General features: G+C 45.9%; 1 protein-coding gene across 3 annotated transcripts in view; it reads right to left on the bottom strand.

The window, feature by feature from the left end:
- phex (phosphate regulating endopeptidase homolog, X-linked) overlaps positions 1–25,345 on the bottom strand; it is a 73,880-nt gene that overhangs the window by 19,042 nt on the left and 29,493 nt on the right. For 2 of the 3 annotated variants that reach the window (XM_048540089.2, XM_059650474.1), the window contains exons 6-13: positions 21,024–21,092; positions 19,153–19,269; positions 16,676–16,759; positions 9,738–9,883; positions 9,503–9,596; positions 8,611–8,739; positions 3,850–3,951; positions 2,267–2,344 (exon numbers count right to left, since the gene is read on the bottom strand). In XM_048540089.2, the coding sequence (XP_048396046.1) occupies positions 2,267–2,344; positions 3,850–3,951; positions 8,611–8,739; positions 9,503–9,596; positions 9,738–9,883; positions 16,676–16,759; positions 19,153–19,269; positions 21,024–21,092 (819 nt within the window). The remainder of the gene's footprint in view (positions 1–2,266; positions 2,345–3,849; positions 3,952–8,610; positions 8,740–9,502; positions 9,597–9,737; positions 9,884–16,675; positions 16,760–19,152; positions 19,270–21,023; positions 21,093–25,345) is intronic. The other variant, XM_048540090.2, reaches the window with a different exon arrangement.

The raw sequence follows: 25,345 nt of genomic DNA, 5'->3' as shown, positions 1-25,345 counted from the left end.
TCTCCTCACCTCTGTTTTCAATCCGCCCTTTATCCTGAAACTAGAAGCTTGCAATCCACATAAAAACCGAAAGAACTGCAGATGCTGTGAATCAGGAACAAAAACAGAAGTTGCTGGAAAAGCTCAGCAGGTCTGGCAGCTTCTGTGAAAAAAAAATCGGAGTTAATGTTTCGGGTCGGGTGACCCTTCCTCAGAACTGACCCAAAAGGTTAACTCTGACTCTTATTCTTCACAGATGCTGCCAGACCTCTCGTTCCAGATTGCCCCATTTTTGAGGGCAGCACGGTGGATCAGTGGTTCGCACTGCTGCCGGGTTCGATTCCCGCCTTGGGCGACTGTCTGTGTGGAGTTTGCACATTCTCCCCGTATCTGCGTGGGTTTCCTCCCACCATGTGAAACGTGCAGATTGGATGGGCTGGCCATGCTAAATTGCCCACACTATTCAGGGATGTGCAGGTGAGGTGGGTTAGCCATGGGAAATGCAGGGATAAAGGGAGGGGGTGTTGGGTCTGCTCTTTGGAGAGTTGGCATGGACTCAATAGGCCGAATGGCCTGCTTTCACAATGTAAGGACTCTACGAGGAAACAGCCTGTCCAGATTTATTTTGTTAATCCCTTCAGCATTTTGTATACCTCAATTAGATTTCCTTTCATTCTTCTAAACTGATGAGTATAAGCCTAAATTGCTCGATCTCTTCAGAAAACAACTCTCTCATCATTGGAATCAATATATTGAATGTCCTCTGAACTGCCTCCGATATAATTGTACTCCTATATAAGTCAGAGGCAAAGGAGAATTGCCTACCTTAGAGAGATATGGAACAAAAACAAAGTTGCTGGAAAAGCTCAGCAGGTCTGGCAGCATCTGTGGAGGAGAAAACAGAGTTAACGTTTCGGATCCGGTGACCCTTCCTCAGAACTGAAGGCGGCTGGGAAAACATCAGTTTATATGCAGAAAATAGGGAGGTGGGTCGGGTAGGGAGTAAACAATAGGACAGAGTTCAAAGAGAGAGAAAGGCAGTTGGACAGGCAAAGGAGTTGCTAAGGATCAGGCTGGGAGGGTGAACCATTGTTAACGGGGACTGTTAGTGACTAACAACAGGAGGTTCTTTCATTTTTTTATTGGAGAAATATGGTCCTGGGATAATCGGAAATCAGATCATCACATAGTCTCCAGGACACAGGGATTAACAAAAGGGATAGGAAGAGAATCCAGTCAACATAAGTGCATTTCTGAAGAAGGGTCTGGGCCCGAAACGTCAGCTTTCCTGCTCTTCTGATGCTGCTTGGCCTGCTGTGTTCATCCAGCTCCACACCGTGCTATCTCAGATTCTCCAGCATCAGCAGTTCCTACTCTCTCTAACACAAGTGATGATATTAGTTTTGTTTTTGGGCAGATTTCCAAAGTTTGGGATTATCTTTCTCCTGTTTATTAGCAGCATGCTCAGTTTTGGGTTTGGGTCAGAAAGGGGTCCAATTACACTTCTGGCCTTGAATCTCTCTCCGTTCCTAGGGTTTTCACCGCTGAGTTGGAATAAGACTCCAGGACTAGGCTGCTGTACCATGTTAGTGCTGCAATCCACTCATTCAAACAAGGATGCCCCCCGAGCCTCTCCATCAGGACAGGGCGGGAGGGTAAGGGATCTGACTGATCCTCGGCTGGCCAATGTGCCCCCCCCAACAATATTGATCCATACCCGGGTTGTGAAAATGGCAAGGGGCCCACACACACTTTTTGGGGGCAACTCTGCCACTCCCAGGATCCCAATGGTTGGAGGTCAGGCAGAGTTAAAGCTGGCACTGTCATGGCAGGGAGCAGAGACTATTGAGAAATCTCAGCTCCTTTGCTTGACATCTTTTCATTCGAAGAGCAAAGCAAGCTGAGACCTGACTGAGAGCCTGTGGGGCATTCTCAGAGTCCAGTTTAGGGATCAGTGGCTGAGGCAATAAACCCTGAACACTGAGAGCCTCCTCTGACGTTATAATTCTCGGCCCTTTGGCACTGGGATGTCCGACTTGATAGGACAGAATTTCATCTTCTACAACACAAAACATATTATTAAAGAGATAAATGTGCATTTTGAGGAATCTGAGGTACCTAGCAGTTGAAAGAAAGAACAAAATGACATTCATTTGCCAAAGGTTTTGCTTCCCTATTGCTTTTCCAAGATAGGATGGTCCCACATGGATCCAGCCCTCGGCCTCCCCTAGCCCACTGATGATGTAAGCACAAGAACGGTGTCCAAACCAGCAATCAGCTACGTTACATTTCTGAAGTTGGCGTTGATGATGGTATCATTCAGTATGAAGTCAGGATATCCTATTTTGGCAAGAACTCCATGTGCCTGATGGAAGGAAAAATATCAAGACGTTAATCCAACAGAGTGGAACACGCCGGTGCACAATGAGTTGGGACATCATGTTGAAGTTGCACTGGACATTAGCAAGGCCTCCTCTGGAGTACTGTGTCCTGTTCTGGTTGCCTTGTTACAGGAAGGGTCTTATTATGCTGGAGAGGGTTCAGAAGAGATTTACCAGGATATTGCTGGGTATGGAAGGTCTGAGTTATAAGGAGAGGCTGGATAGGCTGGGGCTTTATTCGCTGGAGTGAAGGAGATTGAAGGGTGACCTGGGGGAAGTTTAGAAAAAAATGAGGGGGTATAGATAGGGTTAATGGCAGCTGTCTTTTCCCCAGGGTGGGGAATTTCAAGACTAGGGGACACATTTTTAAGGTGAGAGGAGAGAGATTTTAAAAAAGACACGAGGGACAGCTTTTTTGGTTTGTGTGTGGAATGAACTTCAGAGGGAGAGGTGGGTGTGGGTACAGTTACAACATTTAAAAGACATTTGGATAAGTGCATGAATAGGAAAAGTTTGGAGGGATATGGGCCAGGAGCAGGCGGGTGGGACGTATTTTTTTGGGGATTATGGTAGGCATGGACAGGTTGTTTCCATGCTGTATGAACCATTCGGCTCCTTTGAGCCCGCTCCATCGTTCCACATGATTTTGACGGTACTGACTATAACCCAATTTGACATTTTCACCCATCTCCAATGCACTTTGACTGGCTAGTCACTAATTTCTCTAACCTGTGCCTTAAAAATATTCTACGATGCATGTATCCACTGCTCTCTGGGGAAGAGAGTTCCAAAAACTCTGAGAAGAGAGAAACAAAACCCCTCCTCATTGCCATCTGAGCCCTCTTTCCAATCTCTCCCACAAGTCATCTCTATCAAGTCTTTTCAGGGTCTTAAACATTTCTATAAAGGTCACCTCTCGGACTTCTAAACGCTGACGGATAGAGACCTTCCCTGTCCAAACTATTTTTGTTCCTCCATCCCAGGTATCAGTCAAGTGGACCTTTTTTGAGCAGGTTCTCGTGCGTTTGCATCCTTACCTAATTAAGGGCTAAAACTGAACATAGTACTCTAGAGGCTGCCTCCCAATACTCTGTTCAACTCTAGCAAAAACCTGGTGAATGCACAATAATGGGAGCCCGAGGCATGTGGCTTATTACATGCAAAGTCAGAAAAACACACATCACCAGGTTGTAATCCAACAGGTCTATTTGGCTTTTGACCTTGTCCATCCCAGTCCAACTCCAGTCATCATTATTACATGCAGCTTGAATTGGCTTGACTGTTGGCAGACGTGGTGACTTTCCTGCATTTTTCACTAAACAGGGTGATCAGTCAGTGACAGTGCTCTGTACAAGTCAATCAGAGCTGTCCCTGCCCTCCCACGCAGCTTGTTTGATCGATCTGCACTCCCGTCGAGCAAGGCTCCAAGCCGAAGCTGCCGACCTGCAAACTTCAAACACGTCTTACTTTCAAACATGCAAAAACCTACCTTCTCTTTAGCTTTGGTCTTGGTTTCTGGATCCATCCAGTCATTTTCTTTCTCCAGCATGTCCACAAATGCCCAGCGAATACCAGCAACCAAATTTTCAGTCTGAAAACAGAGGAGCTCCAACTTTAAACATTCATTAACAGCCGTGTGGATTAAAACACCCTTATTTAGGATGGCCCGAACAGGTTGGGTCACTAGTCTGGCTACATTACTAAATCCACACCCACATTTCTCTGTAGTTAGGGATTAGAAAGGTTTGGAAATTAAAGACTAACAGTCGATTAGTCTGATTCTCTAATAACTTCTCTTCATCGCGAAGGACTCATAGCCATTTTAATTGATGGATCACAGAGAGAGATCTACAGGTCCAGAAGGCCACTCAGCCCATGCTGTTCATGTTAGCTGAAAAGCAGTTCTGACACCTTCTAACTCCGGTTTCCAGCTCTTGGCCCACTGTCTTGCCAGTTTCATTTATTCCCTCGTGGATGATGTAGGGCTCACTAGCTGGGCCAGCATTTGTTGCCCTTTGCTAATTGTCCCTTGAGCTGAGTGGTTTGCTAGAGCCGCTTCAGAGGGCAGTTAAGAGTCAAGCACATTGCTGTGGGGCTGGAGTCAGAAGCAGGCCAGAGTGGGTGAGGACCTGACAAATTTTCACAACAATTTGATGCATAGCAACTCATGAGGTGGGGGCTGGTACAATGGCAACATTTAGAAGGCATCTGGATGGGTACATGAATAGGAAGGGTTTATAGACGGATATGGGCCCAACACTGGCAAGTGGGACTAGGTTTATCTGGTCGGCATGGACGAGTTGGATCGGTCTGTTTCAGGTCTAGAAGCAGAAAACAGATGACAGGATTAAAAGACAAGCAAGTGCCAGGCTGGATACAGAAAGCTCAGAAGGGAAGTGAAAAAGGAAGCAAAGAGACGAAGAGGGGGTATGCAAAGAGGCTGTCAGGTAACATAAAAGGGAACGCTAAAGTCTTCTGGAGATATATAAACAATAAAAGATGGAGTAGATCTGGTTAGTGACCAAAAAGGGCATTGAGGCAGGGTATACTTTACATCCATCAGGAAGAAGCTGCGCTAAAAGAGGGAGTAGCTGAGACACTGAATGTGCAAAAGAAGAGATACTACAGAGGCTGGCTATACTTAAGGTTGATAAATCTCCAGGGTCAGATGAGGTGCATCCACGGGGCATCGGAGGAAGTTAAGATAGAAACTGCTTGCTAACAGCAGCATGGGTCCCCCCACACCGGAGGGACTACAGCAACTCACCAGGACAATCACTGGAATGACACTCATCTCCCAGGAATTTTTATTTTTAAACCCAAGAAACTGGCCATAATCTCCCAATCCTCCTTGGGTATAAGGGTGGTGAACAGGGACATCCAAAATAGCTTTTGACAGAGGGAGAGATAGCAGGAACATCAGTTATACTAAGGCCCAAGGAATTAGAAAGGGACAGCGATGGCTACTGGCTGAGTGGCAGCAGACAGATGGCCGGTGGGAAAGGTAATCTTCCATGCTGCAGGAAGGGGATCCCGGGAATCAGCATGAAGAGCCTTGCTTTCCCTGGTGTACCTAATCACTGCCCCTTGATATTCCATGGTGACATTCAACCATCACTGAATTTCCCACCATCAACGTCCTGGGGATTATCGTTGAGCAGAAACTCAACTAGACTCAACACACAAACACAGTGGCTACAAGAGCAGGTGAGAGGCTGGGAATCCTGCAGCAAGTAACTCAGCCCCTGACTCTTCAAAGCCTGTCCGCCATCTAAGGCGCAAGTCAGGAGTGTGATGGAATACTCCCCACTTGCCTGGATGGCTTCAGCTCCAACAGCACTCAAGAAGCTTGACACCATCCAGGACAAAGCAGCCGCTTGATTGGCCCCACATCCACAAGCATCCACTCTGTCCACCACCGACATTCAGTAGCAGCAGTGTGTACTGTCTACAAGATGCACTGCAGAAATTCACCAAAGATCCTCAGTCAGCATCTTCCAAACCCATGACCACTTCCATCTAGAAGGGCGAGGGCAGCAGATACAAGGGAACACGATCACCTCCAAGTTCCCCTCGAAGTCACTCACCATCCTGACTTGGAAATATATCGTTGCACCTTCACTGTCGCTGGGTCAAATTCCTGGAATTCCCTCCCTAATAGCATTGTGGGTCAACCTACCGCAGGAGGACTGCAGCAGTTCAAGGCGGCAGCTCCCCACCACCTTCTCAAGGGCAACTAGGGACGGGCAAGAAATGCTGACCCAGCCAGCGACGCCCACATCCCACAAATGAAAAAATAAAAATCATATGACTTAGTCTTTAGTCTAGAGGGCACAATTTCAAACTTAGTGGATGATACAAACCTAAACAGCTTTGTGAACTGTGAGGACAGTGTGAGAGTTTAGGGCAGAATGGGGAGATTTGTGGCAGATTAAAATATTTGCAGAGGAATGTGAAATCATTAATTTTGATAGGATGAACACAGAGTTAATAAAGAGGATGCAGTTCAAAAGGGGGAGGATAATCTGGACTCTTGAGTACCCAAACGATTAACGGCTGCAGCACAGGTAGAGAAACAGAAATTAGCATCAACAGGCCATTCAGCCCTTTGGGCTTGCATCAATATGATCATGGCTGATAATCCAGCTCAGTATCCTGTTCCCACTTACTCCCCATACTCTTTGATCCCACTGTAGCAGATGGCAGATTACAAATAAAATTAAAATAACTATAGCAGATGGTGGAATTTGAATTCAATAAAATATCTGGAATTAAGAGTCTAACGATGACCCACGAATCCATTGCCGATTGTTGGAAAAACCCATCTGGTTCACTGATGTCATTTAAGGAAGGAAACTGTCATCCCCATAGTGGTCGAGCCTACATGAAACTCCAGACCCACAGCAATGTGGTTAACTCCTAACTGTCCTCTGGGCAATTAGGGATGGACAATAAATGCATGAATAAAAAGAAACCGTATATTCAATGAAATTAGTCAGATAAAACCTTCCCACAAAACAAATACACTGAGTGTTCTTACTTTCCAGCAGCTCAATAAAAAATCTGCTGCTTGGCCTGTTGTGTTCATCCAGCTTCACACTTTGTTATCTTGGATTCTCCAGCCTCTGCAGTTCCCATTATCACTGCCACAAGATGCAATTGCCTTTAGCTTTCATTAATAGAGAGATTGAGTTCAAGAGTCGTGAAGTTATGCTCCATCTATACAAAAGCCTGGTTTGGCCACGTCTGCAGTATTGTGTCCAGCTCTGGTCACCTCATTTCAAGAAAGATGTGGAAGCGTTGAAAAAAGTGCGGAGGAGATTTACCAGGACATTGCCTGAAATGGAGGGAAGGTCTTACAGGGAAAGGTTGAGAGAGCTATGGCTTTTCTCTTTAGAATGATGAAGGATGAGAGGTGACTTGATAGCGGTGTACAAAATGATCAGAGGTATAGATAGAGACAGCCAGAGTCTTTTCCTAGGGTGGAGGTAGCTATTATGAGGGGGCATAGTTTTAAAGAGAGTGGAGGTAGATATCGGAGAGACGTCAGAGGAAGGTTCTTTACTCAGAGAGTGGTCGGGGTGTGGAATGCATTGCCGGAGAGGGTAGTGGAGTCGGCCTCATTAGGGGCATTTAAGCGGCTATTAGATAGGCATATGGATGATAGTATAAGGTAGCGGTGGAGGTTAGATAGAATTTAGGATTAGGGTAAAAGTTTGGCACAACATCGTGGGCCGAAGGGCCTGTACTGTGCTGTACTGTTCTATGTTCTATAAGATCACAGCAAATAAGTAGGCAGTAGGCAAATAAATAAGGAATAGGCAATTTGGCCCTTCAAGTCTAGTCTACCTTGCAATAAGTTCATGGCTGATGTGATGGTGACCTGAACTCCAGGTTCCCATCTGTTCCCCATAATCCTCCACATCCTTGTCAATCAAAAGCCTGTCTCTCTCACCCTTGGCTGAATTCAGTGACCTAGCCCTCACTGCTCTCTGGGAAGAGAATTCCGAGAGATCAGTGCCTCAGACAGAAAGATTTAAAAAGGAGATGAAAATTGGGGTTGTTGGGAATGTTGGAACATTGAATAATCGAATCTGGCTTGTTTATGCTGGCCTTCCTTACTCAAAATCCATATACTGCCCCACATACCTATACAGTCAAGAGTGGGTTTAATAAATCTGCAAATGACCTTTTGAGGTATGCTAGGATCTAACTTTAACCTCAGTAGTCATGAGTTTAGGATTCTGCTAGTAGGTTGGAACCAGGCTGCTCTGTAACCATACTGTTGTGTTTGTATGGGCAACACCTACTGTTTGAACAATGAACTGGCCTGAGCTTGCACAAAGAACAGAGAAACATGCACTACAGGAGACACGTTCCCCTCCTTCAAATACTTACAATATTTAAGAAATAGAGCAAAATTCATGGCACAAAATGAGGCTACCCTGCCCATCATGTATGCACTGGCCAAAGGAGCAAGCTGCCTGGCCTAATTACCTTTCTCAGCTCCTGGTCAGAATTCCAGTTAAGCTGCATATCCAGACACCTCCAACACAGAGCTGAAGGATGTTTGGATACGCTGATCAATATGGGGCCATTCACATGCAGAGAGCTGCACAGCCAATGATGCGGTCTGGTTTTTTTAAGGTGTAGTTAGAAAGCACACTGCCTGTTTATACACGAAGGTGGTGCCATGGGTAAACTGGCCGTGAAACACACACAGCTGGTGGGCTGACCAAACAGTACTTACCAGCTGTTTCTTGTCCTCCTGAAAATGTATTTCTACAAACATCCTGCCAACGGCGTCAGGTAGAACATACTCGACAAAGTCCACACATTTGTCCCAACGTGGAGACAGCGATGTCGCCCCCGTCATCACCTAAAACAGGTTTACGAAATTCAGCACCGTTTCCCGTTCCTGTGTTACTCTTGTTCTAGCTTTGCACCCCACTGCGCCCCCCACCTCAAAAGAACAACCAGATTAATTGACTCACATTCCTCAGTTTTTTTTAGATTAGATTTCCTACAGTGTGGAAACAGGCCCTTTGGCCCAACAAGTCCACAGCGCCCCTTGGAGCATCCCACCCACACCTATCCCCCTATAACCCACATACCCCTAAACACTACGGGCAATTTAGCATGGCCAATCCACCCAGCCTGCACATCTTTGGACTGTGGGAGGAAACCGGAGCACCCGGAGGAAACCCACGCAGACATGGGGAGAATGTGCAAACTCCACACAGTCGCCCGGGGCTGGAATCGAACCCGGGTCCCTGGTGCTGTGAGGCTGCAGTGCAATTACTGAGCCACCGTGCCACCCCAATAGCTATCCCTCAGTGACAACACACCCGCTATTTACTGTTCACACCACACTTGCTGTGTGTGGGCCACTGCAGTCCCAACATTGCTGGCAGCTTTTCCCTCCAAGGAAAATTCTAAAGCGACAGTCAGGTATCTTCACCAAGTGCACTATCATGGAGTGAGGTTTATCTGATATAAAGAAACATGTGGTCTGTGGTACAACGGGGGATACACCCTGTGTGTGGTACAATGGGGGATACATCATATGTGATACCCTACCCTGATACCTAGCCACAGCATCCTCTCTCATCCTGCTGTCCTGCAGTTTTTCTTGCAAATACCTTTAGAAATTCCAGACGGCGGGTCAGGAAGCGCTGACTGAGGTTAGTGATCCTCCGGTACACTATTCTCCAGACAACGTAGTTGGCAATTGTTCTGTGATGGGGCAATAGGATTAGATGATTATTTCATTCAGGACAATTGGGGTGTAACTAAGGCACTAAGATCGCATCGATAATTACCCAAGGAGCCCAAACTGGAATAACAGCTGGTAAGCGTCGCATTATGGAATTGTACCTGTTATCCACTGAGTCTAGCAGCTGGAACAAATCCTTGAAGTATTGCGGCACATATACTATGAGCTGTTCTGACATGTTGATGTGTGAAAGTTCAGGGTAAAGATCGGTATCGATGACCAGTTTCATATAACGCAGCCAATCAAACTGAGAACACAAGAACATTCATCAGGAACGACTGTAATGTTGGCACATTGTAACCTGTATGTGCGACAGCAGCTGCGGCCAAGCTGCCAGAGGGAAGTGAGAGCTCTACGCAGCCCACATGGCTTCTGTACATGCCCGGAACCTCAGGCATTATCTGTCCTCTCCAATAAACCCAACAACCTGACAGCTGACAGCTGGAACTTTCAGGGAATCTCGCAGCAAGCAAAGTGCCTAGAGGAGTACAAGTACGCAACTGGGAATGGGGGATGGGGAGAGGTAGCAGAACACTGGGACCAGGGGTGAGGGAACGGGTCTATACACTGGGAGTGGGGCTGGAAATTGGGGGCAATAAATATGAGGGGTTATAATTCTAAAGAGGGTACAGGAGCTGGTGGACCTGCGTGTCTATGTTTACAGATCACTAAAGGTGGAGGGACAGCTGATGACAGAAGCGAATAAAGCATTCAGTGTTTTTGGCTTTATTAACAGGAGCATAGAGGGACAAAAGCAGGGAGGCAATGTTGAACTTGCACAAGAGGCTTGTTAGACCTCAGCTGGAGTATTGTGTACAGTTCTGGGTGCCCCATTATAGCAAAGAAGAGAACGGATTGGACAGAGAGTGCAGATGTGATACACAGCCCAGGAAGTTATTGGAGAAGATTCCTACAGACAGGATTTACTCACATTTGGAGATGGATGGACTTATGAGGGAAAGTCAGCATGGCTTTATGGGGGAGATCTTGCTCACAATCTGGATTTAAGTTTTTTTTGAGGAAGTGATAAAAGTGAATGACAATGGCAAGACAGTGAATATTGTCTACATAGACTTTACTAAAGTATTTGACAAGTTCCCACGATAGGTCCAGAAGATTAAGTCACGTGGGTTTCAAGGTGAGTTGGGACATTGGACACAAAATTAGCTTGGTCGTGGAAGACAGAGAGTAGTTGTGGAGGGGGGGCGGTTTTCTGACTGCAGATTGCAACCATTGGTCTTCCACAGGATCAGTGCTGGGACTCCTGTCGCTTGTAATTTATGCAAATGATGCGGATGAAAATGTGAGTGGTCTGATTAGAAAGTTTGAAGTTGACATGAAAATTGGTGGAGCTGTGGATAGTGAAGGAGGTTATCAACGAATGTAAGAGGATGCAGACCAGTTGAAATATTGTGCAGAGTAATGGCAGATGGAGTTTAATGAGGCAGTGCATTTTGGGGTGTAAAAGTATGGAGTAAATGCCAGGTCGCTTAGGGGTACAAATTGTAGTTCCCTGAAAGTGGCAAAACAAGAGAAATTGGTGGTAAATAAGACTTACAGCATACTTTCCCTTCATCTGTTGGGGCAATAGGTATAAAAGTTGAACAAATCGTGTTGTAACTGTGTAAAAGTTTAGTTAGGCCACTATTGGAGTATTGTGTGCAGTTCTGCCCCTCACACTATAGGAAGGATATGGTGGCATTAGAGAGGGTGCAAGAGAGGTTTAACAGATGTTGCCTGGACTGGTGTATATTAGCTATTAGGAGAGGTTGGACAAACTTGGATTGTTTTCGTTAGAGTATCAGAAGCTGAGGGGCGACCTAATAGACACATCTAAAATTATGAGAAGCATGGATGGAGCGGAAATGTCAAATGGTAGGGTACACAGATTTAAAAGTGCAAGGGGGACAAGTTTAAAGGACATGGGTAAGGAAAGGCTTGTTTTACACAGAGCGTGGGAGGTGCCTGGAATGTGCAGCAAGGAGAAGTGGGAGAAGCAGAGACGATAGCAACATTAGAGGCATTTAGACAGACTTGTGAACAGGCAATGGTCCAATGGTATTATCATTAGACTATTAGTCTGGACACTCAGCTAATGGTCTGGGAACCCAAGTTTAAATTCTACCACACCACTGAATTAAGAATCTACTGACGACCATGAAACCATTGTCAATTGTTGAAAAACACAAATGGGTCACTAATGTCCATCAGGGAAGGAAATCTGCCACTCTCACCTGGTCTGGCCTACATGTGACTCCAGACCTACAGCAACGTGGTTGATTCTCAACTGCCCCCCTGACATGGCCTAGCAAGCCTGGCATCGAACCAATGCACTGGAAAAGACAACGGCAGAAACAGCCCTGTCGACCCTGCAAAGTCCTCCTCACTAACATCTGGGGGTTAGTGCCAAAATTGGGAGAACTGTCTCAGACTAGCCAAGAAACAGCCTGATACAGACATACTCACAGAATCATACCTTACAGACAATGTCCTAGACAGCACCATCACCATCCCTGGATATGTCCTGTCCCACAGGCATAAATCTCATGGGCATCAGGTTAAACATGGGCAAGGAGACCTCCTACTGATTACAACATACTGCCCTCCCTCAGCTGATGAATCAGTTCTCCTCAATGTTGAACAACATTTGGAAAAAGCACTGAGGATGGCAAGGGCACAAAATGTCCCCTGGGTGGGGGGGTTTCAGTGTCCACCACCAAGAGTGGCTCGGCAGCAGTACTACTGATCGAGCTGGTGGGGTCCTAAAGGACACAGCTGCTAGGCTGTGGTGAGGGAATCAACAAGAGGGAAAAACATATTTGGCCTCATCCTTACTAATCTGCCTGCTGCAATTATATCACATGGAGAATAACTTTCAACGTGATGTGTGGCATTATCAGCGTGATAAATGGGACAGACTTCACACAGATCTAGCAACTCATCTGGGTATCCATCAAGCTAGGGGAATAATCCTGGTTCAATGGAGAGTGCAGAAGGACATGCCAGGAGCAGCACCAGGCCCACCTGAAGATGGTGAAGCTGTAAAACAGTACTATTTGCATGCCAAACAGTGAAAACAGCAAGCGATAGACAGAGCTAAGTGATCCCACAGCCACCGAAACAGATCCAAGCTCTGCAGTCCTGCCACATCCAGTAGTGAATGGTGGTGGACAATTAAACAACTCACTGGAGGAGGAGGCTCCACAAATATCCCCATCCTCAATGATGGAAGAGCCCAGCACATCAGTGCAAAAGATGAGGCTGAAGCATTCGCAGCAATCTTCAGCCAGAAGTGGATGATCCATCTCAGCCTCCTCCAGTGGTCCCCAGGATCACAGACACCAGTCTTTAGCCAATTCTATTCACTCCACATGATATCATGAAACAGTTGGAGGTACTGGATACTGCAAAGGCTACGGGCTCTGACAACATTCTGACAAGGAACTGAAGACGTGTGCTCCAGAACTTGCTGCTCCCCTAGCCAAGCTGTTTCAGTACAGTTACAACACCGGTATATACCCCACAATACAGAATATTACCCAGATACGTTCTGTGCATAAGAAGCAGGACAAATCCAATTCGGCCAAATACTGCCCCATCAGTCTACTCTCAATCATCAGTAAAGCGATGGAAAGCATCATCAACAGCGCTATCAAGCAGCACCTACTCAGTAATAGCCTGCTCAGTGATGCACAAAAACAAAAACAGAAGTTGCTGGAAAAGCTCAGCAGGTCTGGCAGCATCTGTGAAGAAAATATCTGAGTTAACATTTCGGGTCCGGTAACCATTCCTCAGGACAGTTCTGAGGAAGGGTCACTGGACATGAAACATTAACTCTGATTTCTCTTCACAGATGCTGCCAGGCCTGCTGAGCTTTTCCAGCAACTTCTGTTTTTGTTCCTGATTTACAGCATCCGCAGTTCTTTTGGTTTTTATTCGGCGACACCCAGTTTTGGGTTCCGCAGGGCCACTCAGCTCCTGACCTCATTTCAGCCTTGGTTCAAACATGGACAAAACAGCTGAGTTCCAGAGTGCGGTGAGAGTGATAGGCCTTGATGTCAGAGCCGCTTTTGACCGAATGTGGCATTGAGGACTCCGAGCAAAACTGGTATCAATGGGTGTCAGGGGGCAAATTCTCTGGAGGTTGGAGTCATACCTGACACATAGGAAGATGGTCATGGTTGTTGCAGATCAGTCATCTCAGCTCCAGGGCATCCCTACAGGAATTCCTCAGGGGACCCTCCTTGGCCCAACCATCTTCAGCTGCTTCATCAATGACCTTCCTTCCATCATAAGGTCAGAGGAGTGGACATTTGCTGATGATTGTACAACGTTCAGCACCATTCATGACTCCTCAGATGCTGAAGCAGTCCGTCTTCACATGCAACAAGATCTGGACAATATCCAGATTTAGGCTGACAAGTGCGCATAACCTGCACCATCACCAGTAAGACACAATCTAACCACTGCCCCTTGACATTCAGTGCTGTTACTATCGCTGACTCCCCCACTATCAACATCCTGGGGGTTGTCATTGACCAGAAACTAAACTGAGCTCACCACATTAACACAGCGACTACAAGAGCAGGCCAGAACTGGGAATCCTGCGGTGAGTAACTCCCCTCCTGACTCCCCAAAGCCTGTCCACTATCTACGAGGCACAAGTCAGGAGTGTGATGGAATACTCCCCACTTGCCTGGATGCGTGCAGCTCCAACAACACTCAAGAAGCTTGACTCCATCCAGGACAAAGCAGCCGCTTGATTGGCACAACATCCACAAGCATCCGCTCCCTCCACCATTGATGCTCAGTAGCAGCAGTGTGTACCATCTACAAGACGCACTGCAGAGATTCACCAAAGATCCTCAGACAGCACCTTCCAAACCCACGACCACATCCATCGAGAAGGACTAGGGCAGCAGATATATGGGAACACCATCCCCCTGCAAGTTCCCCTCCAAGCCACTCACCATCCTGACTTGGAAATATATCACCGTTCCTTCATTGCAGCTGGGTCAAAATCCTGGAATTCCCTCCCTAAGGGCATTGTGGGTCAACCCACAGCAGGAGGACTGCAGTGGTTCAAGAAGGCAGCTCATCACCACCTTCTCCAAGGTAAGTAATTAAGGAATGCTGGCCCAACTGTTGCCAACCATATCCCATAAGTGAATAAAAAAAAGACAGGGAATACGGGGATACAGACCACGTGCAGACAGACGGGATTTGTTTAGAATGGCATCATGATCAACACAGACATGGTGGGCCCAAGGGCCTGTTCCTATGCTATACTGATCTGTGATTTGAAGAATGGTTACAGAGACAAGATACTTCAGTGATGAGGGTAGATTGAAGAACTCGGGGTTGGTTTCTTTGCAGGAAAAGCACGAGAGGAGATCTGATAGAACTTTTCAAAACTACGAGCTGGCCTGGAAGTCGATAATGGGGAAGCTGCTCCTGGTTAGCAAAGAAAACAGAGTGACAGCGCACAGATTTGAAAGCGATGTGTAAGTGAAGCATGGGTGATGTGGGGATAAATTTTTTTTCCACACAGCAAGTAGTTAGGCTCTGGATTGCATTGCCAGATGCAAGAAGGAAATGGTGCCACGGATATAGACGCCAAGATTTTAGCCATCATGGCGTGACTGTACACATTAACTGCTTCACCAATGGCCGTGCATGGTTCCAAGCAGGAAGTAGGTGATGGAACCTTAAGCAGCAGGGGGTGATAATGATGCCCCTTTTGGCACTTGCACCCCATGTGTGAGGGCGGTGGGCATCTCGTTGAGAATTCTAGTTGCTCAGTCTACTCGCTCATGCGCCCGTCAGCAGAGTTAGAGTTCGGAGACCGATCTTTCTCTTTCAGGAGTCGTGGGCACTGCCCGTGTTGTATTCTGGATCCTCAGTATAGCTCAGCGTGGTAACTAGAGCCATCCTGTAACTTTCCCTCTGCCATCCTCTGCCCTGGTAAGGATCGAGAGGATGTGCTCAGCCAAGTGGGATGGGAAGAATTATTTGGCCATCTAACAATAAGTAGCTCTTGCTTTAAACAAGGTGTATTTAAACACACAATTGCAAATCCATTGCTATGATAGACTTTGTCATTGAGACTGTCAGGGAGATTTCGGCGCTGGGTCTTACACTTCAGAGCCACAGTTGTTCTCCTGTCCAAGTTTGAGTGACATCATTATAATTGGGTGGCACCTAATGCACCCTTTAAATTAACCCTTTCAAACCCTTATACTTGCACATAAGAACTGGCAAGGCCAACATTTACTGTCCGTCCCTAATTACCCTTGAATTGAGTGTCTTGCCTGGCCATTTCAGAGGGCCGCTAAGTGTCAACCACAATGCTGTGCGTCTGGAGTCACATGTAGGCCAGACTGGGTAAGGACGGCAGTTTCTTTCCCTAAAGGACATTAGCGTCATGATCACATCACAAACCAGTTTTTAGTTTCTGATTTATTAACTAAATTTAATTTGCACCAGCTGTTTTAGTGGGATTCGAACCAGTAGGCCCCAGAGTGTTTACCTCTAAATTCTTGGTTACACATTACTGTTTATCTATCTCCTACTTCCTGTGGTGTGCCCTCAGGCTAATTCATTGCTCCTGCCCACTTCCACAGAAGGCCTAGCCTATCCGTCTCCCACCTCTGGGCTACTGCTGATTGGGCCCTGAGTCCACTTGGTGGGCCAATCAGGCATTAGTTCTCCGAAAAGTAGCATCCCATTCCCGACCCGGGACAGGGTGGGAAGCTGGGAACTCCCTTGGCATTAGAGCTTGGGGTCCAACTTCTTGGTGAAAATCAAACCAACAGGCAACAAGGCAGTCACGGGCTGTATCTGGCGGCGAGAGGTCACTGCATATCCATGGACCACAGGATTATTTATTACATCAGGCAGGGATGGTATTATGATAAACTGAACAATGTGGGAAATGATGGGAGACACATTTGAACCTTCTTCCTCACATAAATATCATTGCAATGCGATAGAGTACCTGCAGATTAGCAACGGGTCATGCACTGAAATGGTCACATACCTGTGGGACAGTTTCTTGTAACTTGAGCACACTAAATTTATTGTAGAGAGCCTCACTGGTCCTGTTACTGTGTGGAATCAGAATCTGCAAAGTGCAAATTGTATGGAATTGTAACTAATTGTTGAAAGACCGCATGATCAATAACAATGTTCTCACTAACATTTTGTATAAGTACTGACTATAGTTGGCATGTTAAGGTGTTTTCCTTTCTCAGAATTGTGCTGAGCACTTTTGAGGTACAGTCTTAGTGTTACAATCCAGGAAAGGCACCAAATTCTTTGTGTGATGTGAACAAGCCTTATCCTCCTCACTGACCCCACCGTGCCCCCACCAGTATGTTCCTGTGAAAGTGAAGGATAAGGACAGCAAGGTTCAGGAACCTGAGGTGGTGAGTCTGGATTGGGTCAGGTTGATACTCTAAGGCATGTAAATACAGAAAAGAAGGAGTGTTGGGTGTTTTGAAAAGCCTTAAGTTAGACAAGTGCCCAGGATCTGAAGGGACCTATCACAAAATGCTATCGCAAAAGGTGAGGATATTGATGTGGAAATTTCTTGCACAAAGTCTTTCATCACAGGAGAGTTCCCAGAGGACTGCACAATAGCCAATGCTGTTCCTTTGTTTTAAAAGGGCAACGGGGATAATCCAGGAAATTGCAGGACGGTGAGCCTTCCATCAGTGGTAGGGAAATCACTGAGGAAGATTGTTAGGGACAGGATTTTCTTGCATTTGGAAAATATGGGCTCATTAGCAATAGGCAGCATGGCTTTGTGTGGGGAAGGCCATGTCTCACAGACCTGATGTTTGCATTTTTTGAGGGAGTGACAAAGATTATTTATGATGGCAGGATGGTCAACGTTGTCTACACGGACTTTAGCAAGAGAACTTTGACAAGGTCTCTCATGGCAGGCTGATACATGGGAACCACAGTGAGCTGGTGAGATGGAAGCAGAACTGGCTTGGTCACAGAAGACAGAGAGTAGCGGGGGAAGTGAGTTTTTCAAACTTGGGTTTGTGGCTAGTGGTGTTTTGTAGGGATCAGTCCTGGGACTTCTGTTGTTTGTTTTATATCTACAAAAGACTTGGAGGAGAATGTAGGTGGGCCTGGTTAGTTGGGACACAGTGGCCTCTCAGCACCAGGGACCAGAGTTCAATTCTAGTCTTGGACAATTGTGTAGAGTTTGCAAATTCTCCCCGTGTCTGCGTGGATTTCCTCTGTGTGCTCCAGTTTCCTCCCACAGTCCAAAGATGTACAGGTTAGGTGGATTGGCCGTGTGAGATTACTCTGTAGTGTATGTGTGCCTCATTGGCGCTCTCATATGCTCAACCTGTTTTAGAGCCTTCTGACTGATTCAAACCAATGTAACGAGAAAATAAAAGCAAACTAATCCGACTAAATCCACACATTAACACACTGCCTGCCATTCTCACCCTTTCACTGAAATAGGCCTCAAAATGTGCTGAGGGTATTGTAAAGTTATGGATTAGAATCTGAGACCTGGAGGGAGAAATTGTATACAGGGCTACTTCTGATCATGTTTAATATATTTATGAGGCGGTGTACACCATCACAAGAAGCAACATATTGCCGCATGATCTTGCTCTCCTTGGTAGCACCTGGTGTTAAGTGGTAGACCCATTAAGAGACACTTTAATACCTTCCTTACCTCAGCCCACTCTACAACGGTCCTCTATTAGCACAACAAAACCAAGAATGTACAGCCACGATGTTACGTGAAGTGTGCAATATACTAACTACAATCCTATATCATACTCTGTGGCTGGATCCAGGAGACAGAGTGGTAACTATTACTGCAGTTTGACGAAGTTGGGTCAAACATTACGTTTTTTTACTTAAACACAGTAAGGTTATCTCCCCATCAAGATCTCATTTCTGCCACCAGAAGCTTCGAAAGGACCATGTGATCCTATGATATGTCCAAATGATGTAAATGATCTATTTTCAAATTAACCCTTGACACTACATCACACCCTCGCCACCCATCCGCCCACAAGTCTCTGACTCTATCCGTTTCATTACATCTCACTGTTTATGTTTTTTTTTGTTGAAATGTTTCATCGCGTGTTCATCAGGACAATTTGCAAGAAATACCCAGATAACCGGAACACATCGTTTCACACTATTTGCAATGGTGTTGGTTGGTTGGTTGTGGCATTTTCCATAGAAATGACACTACCAATCCGAGTCCAGCTGTCGACCAATCAGCACCCTCTCATACACTTTAAACGTTGTCTTCTTTTTACTTTGGCATTCTTGCCAATGGTCCTGATGAGTGAAAAATGAAAGGCTTTGACAAACATCCTCTAGCCGTATTCCAGTCTGTACTACCAGGCGATTTGTAACATACATCCCCTTAACCTATGCTCACAACTATTTTGTTTGGTTTTAGAAAATGCGTAACATGTTACTGATAACTGCGACGTTCGCTCTGTTTCGTTGCTTGGCTGTTACACTGACCTTTGCGATGTTGGTCTCAAACTCCAGGACGGATTGCATGTCAATCTGAGCTGTGGTTCTATTAGCTCCGAGGAGGACGGCGATATCAATCATCAGCTGCAGCAGGGCGTGCCGAGACTGAAAAGAGAGAGTGTCAGATAGAACAGCTTCCAGGCGCCACACCATCTACATTGTCTCGAACATTTCCAGCTATGAACAGCAACTGATTACAAAGATTCTGGGCAACAAAATGTGAGGCTGGATGAACACAGCAGGCTAAGCAGCATCTCAGGAGCACAAAAGCTGACGTTTCGGGCCTAGACCCTTCATCAGAGAGGGGGATGGGGTGAGGGTTCTGGAATAAATAGGGAGAGAGGGGAAGGCGGACCGAAGATGGAGAGAAAAGAAGATAGGTGGAGAGAGTATAGGTGGGGAGGTAGGGAGGGGATAGGTCAGTCCAGGGAAGACGGACAGGTCAAGGAGGTGGGATGAGGTTAGTAGGTAGGAGGTGGGGGTGCGACTTGGGGTGGAAGGAAGGGATGGGTGAGAGGAAGAACAGGTTAGGGAGGCAGAGACAGGTTGGACTGGTTTTGGGATGGAGTGGGTGGAGGGGAAGAGCTGGGCTGGTTGTGTGGTGCAGTGGGGGGAGGGGACGAACTGGGCTGGTTTAGGGATGGGGTGGGGGAAGGGGAGACCGCATCCCTAATTCTCCAGCATCTGCAGTTCCCATTATCTCTGATAAAGATTCTGGGTTCATTCTCCAAGTTTGCCACAGCCAGGTTCACATTAGGTGGTGCTGCAGACACAACACGACTAAAATACTTCCAACACCTCCTTCCTTTCTCTATAATCTCAGTCAGCCTCCTGAACACGCATTCTACCTCCAACATAGTTGGCCAAGCCTTCAACATCTTAGCTCCAGTTTTCTCCCTAACCCTCTCAATCCCTCCCTCCCTCTCTAAGGCACACCTTACATCCTGACTTTCACACGAGCGAAATAAATCCTCAAGGAGTTGTATAAAATAGCAATTGCCACAAGAGCAGGTCACAATGAAGGAATACCACAGCAAGTAACTTGCCTCCTGACACCCCAAAGCCACCTTTGAACTGCTGCAGGCCTTCAGGTGAATGTTCCCTTAGGGAGGGAATTCCAGGATTGTGACCTAGCAACCGTGAAGGAACGGTGATATATTTCCAAGGCAGGATGGTGAGTGGCCTGGAGGGGATCTTACAGGGTGTGGTGTTCCCATGTATCTGCTGCCCTTGTCCTTCCTGATGGAAGTGGTTGTGGGTTTGGAAGGTGCTGTCTGAGGATTTTTGATGAATCTCTGCAGTGCATCTCGTAGACAGTACACACTGCTGCTACTGAGCATCAATGGTGGAGGGAGTGGATACTTGTGGATGTCACGCCACTCAAGCAGCTGCTTTGATTTCGACAGTGTTAAGCTTCTTGAGTGTTGTTGGAGCTGCACTCACCCAGGCGAGTGGGGAGTATTCCATCACACTCCTGACTTGTGCCTTGTAGATGGTGGACAGGCTTTGGGGAGTCAGGTGGTGAGTTACTCACCACAGTATTCCCAGCTTCTGGCCTGCTCCTGTAGCCACTGTGTTAACGTGGTGAGTCTAGTTGAGTTTCTGGTCGATGATAACCCCCAGGATGTTGATAGTGGGGGAGTCAGTGATGGTAACAGCACTGAATGTCAAGGGGCAGTGGTTAGATTGTCTCTTATTGGTGATAGTTATTGCCTGACATTTGTGTGACGGGCGCATTTCAAATGTTGCCTTTTGTCATCTTCTCCTTAAATTACAAGCAGTTACAACACTCCCTTAATCGACTTAAGGCACAACATCAATTAATCTCTGTATCCCAGCAGCAATGGAAAGAGACTCACCTTTTCTGCCTCAGTGCTGTTAGTCAGATAGTCTTCCTCAGACGGTAGAAACACCGATGCTTGGTCCAGCTGTTTGTAAATAGAGACAGTGAATAACATCAGACTCAGACCCATCTCTGGTCAAACACACCACTGGTTGTTAGAGGACTCTCTGATGTTTTGCATCTACAAAATAATTGCAGCATTTTAAATGTTGTTCATTTATTTCCATAGGACTGAAAGTATAGGGTGTTGCCAATTCATTAGTAACACACTGGGCTCTGATTCAAAATGGATGATTTATGAAGTGCCACAAACAGTGATGTCAACTGGCCAACCAATCCACACCCTTCATTTACGCTGAACAAATTCGCTTAGAAATTTGGTATTCTTGCAGTGTAAACCTGATGTGTGCAGAAAGAAAAAAACTTTGAGGGCATGCATCTGTCTACAGCAATAACCAAATGGTGATAGAATAACAACATCATCTGACACACAATGCTAATGATTCTGGATGAGTTGGCTGTTTATCAGGAGGAACACTTCCTGGGCATGTTGAGTTACAGTCTCAGTGCCAATGTCAGAACATTACCTGGCAAGAATAAAGCAAACAATTTGGAATTACACAGACTAACCATAAAATTCTCATCACCTATTTTTAAATCTGTAGAGTCCTTATCCAATTGCAGATTCTTGAGTCTATCCCTTCTTTTAGTAAATGTAAAACAGGCTTCCGACAATTCAGTAAATGACTTAAATAAATAATCAGAAAATGAGATTCTCAGTCCCCAGTGTGGAGAAGTAATTGCCACATTTATTTTTAAGGGTATTGTGATAATGAACATTAAAAGTTCTGATTATAAAATTTAAGAAAAATATAGCATTATCCGATGTGGGACTTGCAAAAGGGATTGAGAGTCCCATCATGCACCAGTTGAGGTATCCGAGCTGTGTAGAAGCTCTCTGTATAAAACCTTAACTCATTGGATCTAGCCTAAGGAGGGCACTAACATTCATTTCAATCCACGCCCAGTCTATATCAATGGTGTTGAGGTGGAGATGGTCAAGAGTTTTGGGTTCCTGGGAGTGACGATCACCAGCAATCGGTCCTGGCCCACCCACATTGATGCGACAGTCAAGAGAACACAACAACGGCTCCACTTTCTCAGGAGGCTAAGGAAATTTATCATGTCCATAAAGACCCTTACCGATTTTTACAGATGTACCATAGAAAGCATCCTCTTCGGATATGCACAGCTCAGTATGGCGACTGCTCTTCCCAAGACCATAGGAATCACAGAGAGTTGTGAACACAGCCCAGTCCAATCTACATTTCTCACTGCCTCGGGAAGGCAGCCAACATCATCAATGACCCCCGCCCCACCCCACACCCCCAGCCCGGTCATCATTTCTTCCAATCTCCTCCATCTGGCAGAAGATACAAAAGCTTAAACACAGGTTCAAGAGGTTCAAAAAAAGTTTCCTCCCTGTTGTTACCAGACTTCCATAAGACCATAAGACATAGGAGTGGAAGTAAGGCCATTCAGCCCATCAAGTCCACTCCGCCATTTAAATCATGGCTGATGGGCATTTCAACACCACTTCCCTGCACTCTCCCCGTAGCCCTTGATTCCTTTTGAGATCAAGAATTTGTCGATCTCTGCCTTGAAGGCATCCAACATCCTGGCCTCCACTGCACTCCGTGGCAATGAATTCCACAAGCCCACCACTCTCTGGCTGAAGAAATGTCGTCTCATTTCAGTTTTAAATTTACCCCCCTCTAATTTTACAGCTGTGCCCATGGGTCCTAGTCTCCCCGCCTAACGGAAACAACTTCCTAGCGTCCACCCCTTCTAAGCCATACATTATCTTGTAAGTTTCTATTAGATCTCCCCTCAACCTTCTAAACTCTAATGAGTACAATCCCAGGATCCTTAGCCATTCATCATACGTAAAACCTACCATTCTAGGGATCATCCGTGTGAATCTCTGCTGGACACGCTCCAGGGCTAGTATGTCCTTCCTGAGGTGTGGGGCCCAAAATTGGACACAGTATTCTAAATGGGGCCTAAATAGAGTCTTATAAAGCCTCAGAAGCACATCGCTGCTTTTATATTCCAAACCTCTTGAGATAAACGACAACATTACATTCGCTTTCTTAATTATGGACTCTGCCTGAAAGTTAACCTTTAGAGAATCCTGGACCAACACTCCCAGATCCCTTTGTACTTCTGCTTTGCGAATTTTCTCACCATTTAGAAAATAGTCCATGCCTGTATTCTTTTTTCCAAAGTGCAAAACCTCACATTTACTCATATTGAATTTAATCAGCCATTTCCTGGACCACTCTCCTGAACTGTCTAACTCTTTCTGCAGCTTCCCCACCTCCTCAGTACTACCTGCCTGTCCACCTATCTTCGTATCATCAGCAAACTTCGCCAGAATGCCCCCAGTCCCTTCAACCAGATCATTAATATATCAGGTGAACAGCTGTGGCCCTAACACTGAACCCTGCGGGATACCACTCATCACCGGTTGCCATTCTGAAAAAGAGCCTTTTATACCAAATCTGCCTTCTGTCAGACAGCCAATCCTCAATCCAAGCCAGTAGCTCACCTCGAACACAATGGGCCCTCACCTTGCTCAGCAGCCTCCCGTGAGGCACCGTATCAAAGGCCTTTTGGAAGTCTAGATAGATAACATCTATTGGGTTTCCCTGGTCGAACATACTTGTTACCTCTTCAAAGAACTCTAACAAGTTTGTCAGGCACGACATCCCCTTACTAAAACCATGCTGACTTGTTCTAATCTGACCCTGCACTTCCAGGAATTTAGAAATCTCATCCTTGACAATGGATTCTAGAATTTTACCATCTACCGAGATTAGGCTAATCAGCCTATAATTTTCCATCTTTTGCCTTGATCCTTTCTTAAACAAGGGAGTTACAACAGCAATTTTCCAATCATCTGGGACTTGCCCTGACTCTAGTGACTTTTGAAAGATCACGATTCAAGCCTCCGCTATTTCCTCAGCCACCTCCCTCAGAACTCTAGGATGTAGCCCATCGGGGCCAGGAGATTTATCAATTTTTAGACCCTTTAGGTTTTCTAGCACTTCCTCTTTTGTAATGCCTACCTTACTCAACTCTGTCCCCTGACTCTCCCTAATTGTTGGCATACTACTCATGTCTTCCACTGTGAAGACTGACGCAAAGTACTTATTAAGTTCTTCAGCTATTTCCTTATCTCCCATCACTAGCCTTCCAACATCAATTTGGAGTGGCCCAATATCTACTTTTGCCTCTCGTTTGTTTCTTATGTATTGAAAGAAGCTTTTACTATCATTTCTAATATTACTAGCTAGCCTCCCTTCATATTTGATCCTCTCCTTCCTTATTGCTCTCTTTGTTATCCTCTGTTTGTTGTTGTAGCCTTCCCAATCTTCTGATTTCCCAGTGCTCTAGGCCACTTTATAGGCTGTCTCTTTATCTTTGATATATTTCCTGACTTCCTTTGTCAGCCATGGCTGTCTAATCCAACCGCGGATAATCTTTCTTTTCTTTGGGATGAACCTCTGTACTGTGTCCTCAATTACACCCAGAAACTCTTGCCATTGTTGTGGTCCATTCCAGATGGACCTCTCCAATTTCAAATCTAATGTTGATCTTGCTTTTTGTGCATTTTCTTTGCGGCCATAACTTTGTATTCCTTAGTCTGTTTAATCACACTATGAGCTTTGTATGTTATGATCTGCCTGTACTGCACATCAAACAATACAATTCACCGTACTGAAGTACATGTGACAGTAATAAATTGAAGCAAATCAACTAGCAAGACCTTCAGAGAGGGATTGATAATCAGTGATACACCGACAGTGAACACTTGAAACAAGGTCTAATCCCCATGCCACCATTTCGAAGCATATCAGGATGAGTTACTGTCAGAGCTGGGTGTTCACACATGATTCCCAACCCCTTTCCATTTGTCAGCAGGAGGTGTGGTGGGATAAATATTGGCCAAAATGCCGAGAATAACACAACTCCGCCTCATTCTGAAGTCGAGAGTCAAAGGTTATTTCAACAAAAGGGAGACCCTACGATTCCCCCGCCCAGCATCAACAAGGCACCGCAATTTGAGGATGGCGTGGGCTGAATTGCCCAGTTTCCCAGGCATTTTGCACTGAAGATCATTTCCTGGAGAGAGAGACAGAGAGAGATAGCAAGAGAGGGAGAGGGAGTGTGAGTGTCACAGCCATTCCCTACAACCTCTTCTCCCACCTCAGCTAGCCTTCAATCCCATCCAAGATTTCTCTCTTTGGTAACTATTGTCATCTGGTGCTATTG

This window comes from Stegostoma tigrinum, chromosome 12 (assembly GCF_030684315.1).
Source record: "Stegostoma tigrinum isolate sSteTig4 chromosome 12, sSteTig4.hap1, whole genome shotgun sequence".
NCBI classification, from domain to species: Eukaryota; Metazoa; Chordata; class Chondrichthyes; order Orectolobiformes; family Stegostomatidae; genus Stegostoma; species Stegostoma tigrinum.
This window is presented reverse-complemented; position numbering and strand designations above follow the sequence as displayed.